Source organism: Magnolia sinica, chromosome 8 (assembly GCF_029962835.1).
Source record: "Magnolia sinica isolate HGM2019 chromosome 8, MsV1, whole genome shotgun sequence".
NCBI classification, from domain to species: Eukaryota; Viridiplantae; Streptophyta; class Magnoliopsida; order Magnoliales; family Magnoliaceae; genus Magnolia; species Magnolia sinica.
Window position 1 is genome coordinate 10592388 of NC_080580.1, and position 9260 is coordinate 10601647.

A 9260-nucleotide genomic window follows, 5' to 3' on the forward strand; every position below is an offset into this window, starting at 1 on the left:
TTAGAAGAACTCACAAGGTCTTCCATTGATAAGAACCGAAAACCAATATTCTTGCAAGCATCGTTGTGCTAAGAATATCCATTTCAGGTCAAAGCCATACTTAAATAGGACCCGATTAATGAAAGTCCATTCCAAGCAATCATATGCCTTTTCCATATCCGTTTTAAGAATGAAGTTGCCCCCATGGACTTTTTTGTCAATTTCGAAGGCCATTTCACTGGCAATGGATACACTTTCCACTATCGATCTTTCTCTCACAAAGGAGCGTTGTTCTTTAGAGATGATAATTAGGAGGATCCTTGATAACATAATTGCTAAGATTTTAGAGAATATCCTTTGGATACAGTTACACAAGCTAATCGATCTGTAGTCCCTAAAGGATTCAGAGTTTGTCTTTTGGGGAACAAGGTATATCCATGTGCAATGGAATGCCCTAGGGATAGCTCCTCCCTCAAAGAATTTGCAAGCCGCTTCAAAAATGTCTTCCCTAATAATTTCCCAGCAGGAGAAGAAGAAAGCCCCAGAGAACTCATTCGGGCCTTGAGCACTATTGATTGGAATCGCAAAGACTGCTTCTTTGACCTCCTCCATATTCGATAACCTTAAGAGGCCTTTGTTCATCGTATTCGTGACTAGACTTGGGATGCAATCTAGGAGACCGTCATTAACTTGGCTGGCCTCAGACGAGAATAGATCTTTGTAGTACCTTTCTGCTTCTGCTCCCACATCTTCAGTTGTGTGAATGGTATCACCCGTTGGGAGTTTGATCGATCTGATTACTACTGTCCTCCTTTTTTCCATAATTAAATCATGGAAGAATTTTGTGTTTTGATCACCCTCAATTAGCCATGTGTTCCTGGATTTCTATTTCCAGAAAATTTCTTCCTAGAGTTAGGCATTCTTGAATTTAGCTAAACCTTTGTTCAGTCTCTTTGTATCCTCCTCCGATCTGGAGTTGAGAAGGTTCGATTCTGCCCTATTGAGTTCCTCTTCAGCCTACTTGACATTTTGAAAAATATTGCCAAACACAACAACATTCTAAGTCTTCAATGCAAATTTCAACCTCTTCATTTTCAGGAACAATTTCAGCATCGGAGAAGCCTGCATATCAAGCTCCCCATTCTCTCTGACAACATTGAGAAATTCTTTGTGAAGAGTCCACATTCGCTGGAATTTAAAGGTTCTGGGCACTTTGGTTGGTTCTTCTTCAAAGTTGAGAAGCATCAAGGAGTGATCTGAATGCACACAGGTCAGATGCTCCACTTTGCTATGGGGGAAGGACTGTAACCAATTCATATTGATCAGCATTATGTCTAGTCTTGCCTAGCGGTGATTACAACCTGCTCTATTGTTGCACCATTTGAAGATTGAGCCAGCAAATCCCGCATTAATCAAGTTTGCATCATGGATAGCATTCCAAAACTCTTTCATGCTTCTATCATATGTTGTCACACCGTCGATTCTTTTGTCAGTGTTAATTGTGGTGTTGAAATCCCCACTCTATCGCTTCTATTACAGGAAGCATGCACCATAGAAATTAAACATATCCAAGAAAAGTCTTCTGTTGATACTTGGAGTGTAAGACATTGCTTGGAGGTTGCGGTAGTTGAGATCTGGAATGGCCCATTGAAAAGGATCCAAATCTTGGCTTTTACTGATTCTTCTTCGATCAAGCATTTGAACCCCATCTTGGCTATCACATCTTGTCTTTTAGATTGTCTAATCATTTGCTCCTGAAGGAGTAAAATAGCTACCTTCTTACTTTTCACCAAGCTTTTTAGGTGCCTTAATGTAGGCGTATTTCCTACACCTCGCACATTCCAGGATAGGATACTAGACATCAGTTTTCCATCCTTCAATGATGGCTCTTTTTTGGGAGTCTCGCTTGTCGCAAACTGCTCCTTGGAATTGATTTTCTTTTCGATCGACCTGCTGCTGAGATATCATGTGCTTATGTTCTTGAGTCTGCAGAGGATGGGTAGGTGTTGTGGTCCAGATCACCCCTGCTATCTACCCATAGTTGTAGGCCTTCCTTGTTTTTTCGGTTAGTTCTGCTTGGAGTGAATATTTCTGGTTCTAGTTCAGTCGCCAAATCAACTAGCACAGCATCGTCCTGAGGCAGCTGCAAATCTCACCATCGAGTACCTACATCTCCTGGCCAGCTCCACCTATCCAAGTTATAATTACGATTGTCTCTAGTTTTAATAATTTGGGCGGTGACATCCTCTGAGTGGGTAGGGTTCCTATCCTCTTACACCTCAGCATCCTTGTTAGGCAAGGTCTCCTGAAGACGAGATTGAACTGGTGTGGCACACAAATTATCTTGGTGTTGAGTAGGCAGTGGAAAGGTTTGAGTCTTCGGAACGTAGGATGTATCGCCTTGATCTTGTGAAAGATGGTGATGGTCATTGGGGTCTTCTCGCAGCGTAGAAGGTGTGATATATTGGGGCTCGTTGCGCTGCACTTCGCCATACGGGGCATCGTGGAAGGTGTGGTTGATGTCCCTGTCCTCTGGTTCAACCGTCTCAGAAACGGCTTCATGTCGAGCATCTATTTCATAGTGGCGAATCTCCTCCCTCGGCTGCTTGAGAGTTTTCAATGGGGCATTTTGTCGAGCATCATTGGTGTGGCCTTCACTATCGTGGCGGATCATGCATCTCTTAGATGGATTCTGTCGAAAATCTGATATGCATAGATTCATAGTCCTGGTCGATTACATCTCCAACGTGGATTCCAAGCATTTTGCTACTCTCCCAGGGGCAACTATTGGTTGAAAGGTTCTGCCAACCCATTGTTTGGTTCCTATTGAGAAGTGGAGCCACATCTGGGGCCACACACGACCAGTTGTGGCCCCTGCTTGACTGATCATGGAGCCCGCTCAACCGGTCGTCACCAGTCGTGGACTGGTACGACTCGAATTCCAGCGAGCATCAGTTTTTTGGGTCCAAGGTGCTCGACCGGTCGTGCAGTCTGCTTGACTGTTGTGGTTACGTAGATTCGTTTCTGAATCTGATGCGGACTGCGGATTTCTATGTCGCCTTTCGCAAGGGTGCGAATGGGAAGTTACCAAAACTATAAATTGGGGTCCCTAGAGCTATTCTAGGGTTAAGGTGAATATTGGAAAATATTTTTAAGGTGTGGGCAAGGGATTTTCTATGTTCTTCGAAGGGAGAGGTTAGTATATTGCCTTGTAATCGTTGTTCTTCATAGTGGAAGTTTGCATCCGTGGTTTTTTACCCTAGTTTGAGATTTTTCCACGTATATCTTGTCTTGTGATTTGTTTGGATTGCTTTGATCTGTTTCTAGTTTATATTTCTTCTTATTTATTGTTTGTGGGTGAGACTTGAGATTGAATCTAGGCTCACTGCGTTGTTGGCGTACTGCGCAACAGTTTCCTCGCCAAACTGAGGGATTTGTTGAGGAGGCTTCACCAGTCACTTGCTCGCTTGTATCACGGATGCTGGTTCGATGTGTGTTATGGTTGGGAACGAGAGTTCATCGACTTCTAGATCGAGGACAGAGTTTAGGGCTACCGCTGGGTGGGGGATTATCTTTGCTCTCGCAAACATTAAGAAGGAACCGTTTAGCGTGTTCTCTTCTATTTCCACTACTGATGCGAAGATTCCTACAATTTGCTCAATCGTGTGTTCACACCAAGCATGGAATGGGATTCCTTCTATGTGAATCCAAGTCCCTCTATTAATGGCCACTATCGATGGTCCCCAAAGCCTAACAGAGGTGAGGTTCATTTTCTGTTGGAGGAGTGAGTCTTACAAATTCCACAACTTCCTCTCTGGAATGGAAGGTGAGCAGGAAGGCTCTATCAGCTATTTTGGCTATCTCAACTCGAGAGGCACTGAATGGTGAAGATCGGAGAGTTTCTATCAGACTGATAACTGAGTAGTAGGGATTTGGGATTTCAACTACGATTGCATTGGCTAGTTATTTTCTTCTTCTGTCAAAGATCCATTTCGGAACGACCAATGCGTGCGCATTCAGATTAGAGGGTCGTCCACGTCCGACAGCTGCGGCATAATTGTATTTAGCAGATGCACCTCCTTCCATAAGCTTACCGGTCGATATATCTTGGGGCGATTTGGTTGAAGTTGCATACTAATGGTTTTTTTTTTTTCCAATGGAGGTTGAAGGTTCTTCCTGTATCCGATCATGGGCTTCATTGATTAGAATTTTTTGCCCTACAGTTTGTCCATGGCAGACATAATATCTTCCTTGTGTTTGAAGTGGATGAAACCATAGCCCTTGCTCCTCCCCATGTCAATCAGGGCGGGAATGTATGCATCTACAATTTTCCCAAATTTGCTGAACTTTGCCCTAATTTTGTCGGGCTTACAATGAAAGGGAATGTTCCCCAAGAATAAGGAGAATGTTGGTTGACAGCGGCGGTGTCCACGAACTCTAGTCCAGTCATCGGCATTTTCGTTGGGTCCCTGGTCATCTTCTTCGGTGTCCATGGCATGGGTGTTCAAACGAACCAAAAATCTAGCCCATTACCAGATCTTCTTCGTCTCCAGCCTTACCTCATATGAAATATACACTGAAGATACTACCCTGAAGTCATGGAAGAAGGTGGCCGACTGCAATCTAGTAAAAGAGTAACTTATATAATTGTTGTTAAAGTCCCTCGATATACATGGATACACCATCCTCTGAAAGCTCGAGCTTTTAGATCAAATGGTTATTTAATATGGTATCAAAATGGAAGCTATCTTGATATAGGTTGATATGCCATTCTATGACAGCCCGACCTTTTTGAGAAAGCGTTTGCTTTACAATGCTGAGGAAAGTGGAGAGAGAGTCGAAACCCTCGGCATGAGATAAAGTCATTACCCATTGAAGCCTGCGTCTTAACTTTTTCTTCAGGTGCTGACCGCCCCTTTGCAGAAGTAGAGACCATAGGTAGTACTAGCATGAATTCATCATGAAAGAGTCGTCCAAACACTAACTTGGCAACTTTCACGGCATAGTACTACTTTCAGAAAGCCAACTTCACACAGTTACCTAACACATTTGACACCTTCATTCACTAATAATACCATGCAAATAATGCAAAATACACACATAAAAGCATATACATGTACATTTATATTTATACATTTGTTATTTTTTGTAACAAAGTTTTAGAAAAGGCTGTTATATCATGTTAATATATATAAAACGCATGTTAGATCCTTACTCCTGCTCTGGTGGTAGACTCTTAGGAGTTTCAACACCCTGTCAAGGTATCGAGTATCCATAGGTGGTGAAATCCCACTAAGGTGTGAGTGTGTGGGGTGTGTGTGCGCGTGTGAAAAAATAAAATTATATATATAAAGCAAGTTAATTACGTAACGGCCCTTATACGACAATATAACAGTTTTTACATGTAAAATCCATTTTTCTAACTCATGCCAACCTCATATGATGACATATTATTGTGGTCTTTTTGTATTAAAATGCATTCATAATTTCCGATGAGTTACATTTTTTCAATTTTCATGTTAATCTGTTTCACAGGAGCCGATACTGTTACTTTGCAGCAACACCAGTTGGCATTTCAAACAGCCCACGTTCAAATAAGAATAAAAAAGGAATGGCTATGTATATATATGTGCGTGTGTGTGTGTCTAGGCAGTCGAGCTCATGGGAACTTCCCGTGAGGTTGAGCTGTGTGGGCCCCACCATGAAACTCATGCCAACCTCATATGATGACATATTATTGTGGTCTTTTTGTATTAAAATGCATTCATAATTTCCGATGAGTTACATTTTTTCAATTTTCATGTTAATCTGTTTCACAGGAGCCGATACTGTTACTTTGCAGCAACACCAGTTGGCATTTCAAACAGCCCACGTTCAAATAAGAATAAAAAAGGAATGGCTATGTATATATATGTGCGTGTGTGTGTGTCTAGGCAGTCGAGCTCATGGGAACTTCCCGTGAGGTTGAGCTGTGTGGGCCCCACCATGATGCATGTCAAACATCAACCCCATCAGTCAAATGCAACATTCAATGGAGGGCCTTGGGCTTTAAAATCAAATCAATCGATGACTTTTGTGGGCCACACCACGTACAAAAGTTGAGAGGGGTTACCCTCCCATTAAAACATTCATAATTATTTTTTGGGCCCACCGAGCCGTTGTTCACAAATCCAGCCCATCCATTATGTGTGTCTCACTTGGATGAGGGGTCAGACCAAGTTTTAGATGCATCCAAATTTTAGGTGGCCCCACCATGTACTTTTATATGTTTTAGGCATGTCTTCACATGATGTTAGATGGTATGGCCCACCCGAGTTCCCTATACGGCTGATTTTTAGGATATCCCATCATTTAAAGGGGACCCATCAAATGCACAGTGTTGTGGGCCCCATGAGGTTGAGCTATGTGGGCCCCACCATGATGCATGTCAAACATCAACCCCGCCAGTTAGATGAAACATTCCATGGTGGGCCTCGGACTTAAAAATCAAATCAATCGAAGACTTTTGTGGGCCACGCCACATACAAAAGTTGAGAGGGGTTACCCTCCGATTAAAACATTCATAATTATTTTTTGGGCCCACCGAGGTGTTGTTCACAAATCCATCCCATCCATTATGTGTGCCCCACTTGGATGAGGGGTCAGACCAAGTTTTAGATGCATCTAAATTTTAGGTGGCCTCACTAAGTACTTTTATATGTTTTAGGCATGTCTTCACATGATGTTAGATGGTATTCCCCACCTGAGGTCCCTGTATGACTGATTTTTGGGATATCCCATCATTTAAAGGGGACCCATCAAATGCAGAGTGTTGATGTTTGACATGCATCACAGTGGGGCCTCACATAGCTCAACCTCATGAAAAGTTCCCATGAGCTGGACCGCATAGAACCATTTCTATCTATATATATGTATAAGCATGCAGGGGAGGAAGTAGGTGCATTGACAAGAGTAGCCCGTAAGAAGAGCAGTTGGTACAACCTAATGGTGCAAGTCCTGCCATCCTCACGACCGTGTGAATACCAAACGCGTATGCTTGCACGTGCCAATTTCATTATCTTTTCATTCTTTCTCTCTCTCCTGAGCAGACTATGGTGTGCATTTGCCAAATGCTAAGTAGACGGTGGTGGCAACCCATCCACCATGAAAGCGACATGCATATACGCATGAATAGAGCCCGACCAAATCATTGTCCCACTGTGGACAGTAATCTACGTTGATGCAACGGTCCGATCACGTGAAATCATCCAACAGATCCAAATTCAACTGGCTAGTTCAAATGGTAGAGATCGTTGGATATTTGATAAATTTTCTCCATTCTACATTCCACAATGTGGTTGACAGTCTGGACGGTCCGGATTGACATATGTATGGTGGATGAGTATGTGGCAAAAGCACATATACTCTTGACCTAAAATCTCATTAGGGTGGTTAGGGAAAACAAGGAGATAGTTTGCTTCAAGGGAAGTGATGTGGGGCCTCTTGGTAGGAGGAATTGGGTGTGATGTCATTTATCGAGTTTGGACCATATCATATCGTGGAAAACCAAAAACCATCAGTAAGTACAGGTCCATGAACCTTCTCAATCTCTTTCTACAGTGAAAAAAGACCTAATAGCAACTGACATGATAATCACGTATCAGAATAGCCCACACCACCTGCTTTACCCACTAAGTAGGACAATCTGTGTTTTTTGGGGCCCACCATGTTTTATATGTGAAATCCACTCCATCCATCAGGTCATAACCCTTTTGTTCATTATTCATGGTAAAGATGGGGATAATAAAAAACTACCACAGGTCACAACAATGGGAAGAGTTTAAAATTGCACCTAAAGCCTTTTAGTTCATGCACCGCAGGCTGCCTGAGTTTTGGATAGCTTTGGTTTTTGTATCTTCCCTTCATCCAGGTAAGTGAAACCTGATGAATGGATTTGATGAAAGATAAGCATCGTGGTGGCCACACACACAAGTCTATGGTTTTCGCCCAATCACTATTTTTTTACTGTGTTGTGGCCCAACTGAGTTGTGAAACTGGCTGATTTTTGGTCCCAGGAGCTAACATCATAGACTCCACCTGATGGATGGAATGGATTTCACTTGGACAACAATATGAATTCCATACAGCTTGGGTGTTCTCGGTCTTGCATAAAACTAGTGTTGTAGAGGATTCCCATCCGATAATTGCCATATGTTTTGCCGTGACTATCAAGATTAACGGTTGGGGTTAAAGGAAGAGGAATGATAACTCTAACATCCAACTAAATATATGTAACAACTCCTCATTATGGTCCAAACCGCTAGCATGGTGGGCCTCACCTCACAGAGGATGGCGGATGGACCAAAAACAATCCAGTTTGGAAGATCCTAGCTATACAATATTTGGCCTTCTTCAGTTAAACCCGTATTTACTTCATTAAATGCCAATTTGTCAGCACCTGTCAAAGGGCTTAAATTCTCTAGGCATTTGTGATACGTGGGCCATCCACGGTGTGGTTCATAATATCAACGGTTTGGATCACTGATTCATGGGCCAACACATTGTACAAATAGAGGAAGGATCCGATGGAAGAGAACACATGGCAAACGATCCTATTGCACCAATGGTATCATGGTCCAATCAATATCTTAAAACCATACCTATTTTAGGGCCAACCCTCCGAGGTGGGGCCCACCTAATGCAGGTAATTCAGTCTACAAAATCTAGGAAGCAACCATAGCTCCTCTTTTTGGTGGTCGTTGTAGCGTCGGGATTGCCATGTACCCTAAGAATTGAAAGGCTTAAACAAATGCCCTAATTAGTTGCCTGACACCTTTCTAACAAATTAAATTTGGCACTTGAACTGTTTTTGCGTTGAGACTAGTGTGACGATGGCAAGAGGGATTTGGATGGGATACATTGAGGGCTCACTATGATGTTTGTGAGAAATCCACGCTATTTATATGTTTTGCCAAATCATTTTATGACATGAGCCCAAAATGATATAGATCCAAAGTTCAAGTGAGCCACACAAGAAAATAGTGGAAATCATACACCCACGGTTGAAACATTTATGGGGCTAGAAGCTTTAGAGTAGACTAATATTTTTATTATTTCTATTCATCCTTGTGGTAAGGACTTTTTGAACATTTGGGTTACTTTATGAATAATTTGGATTGCATATAAACATCATAGTGGAGCTTAGAAAGGTTTGAATGGTAAGCAATTCATTTTCTAATGTTTCTAGTCATATAGCCCACTTGAGTTTCAAATCTGTTTAATTTTTGGTATCATATCATCTT

The 9260-nt window shown here is 42.2% G+C and overlaps 1 protein-coding gene across 1 annotated transcript; it reads right to left on the reverse strand.

Annotated features, from left to right (window-relative positions):
* On the reverse strand, nt 1-801 carry LOC131254126 (uncharacterized). Its single transcript, XM_058255131.1, has one exon. The coding sequence runs from the start codon at nt 799-801 to the stop codon at nt 1-3; it is 801 nt and encodes a 266-aa protein (XP_058111114.1).
* Nucleotides 802-9260: the final 8459 nt, after the last annotated feature.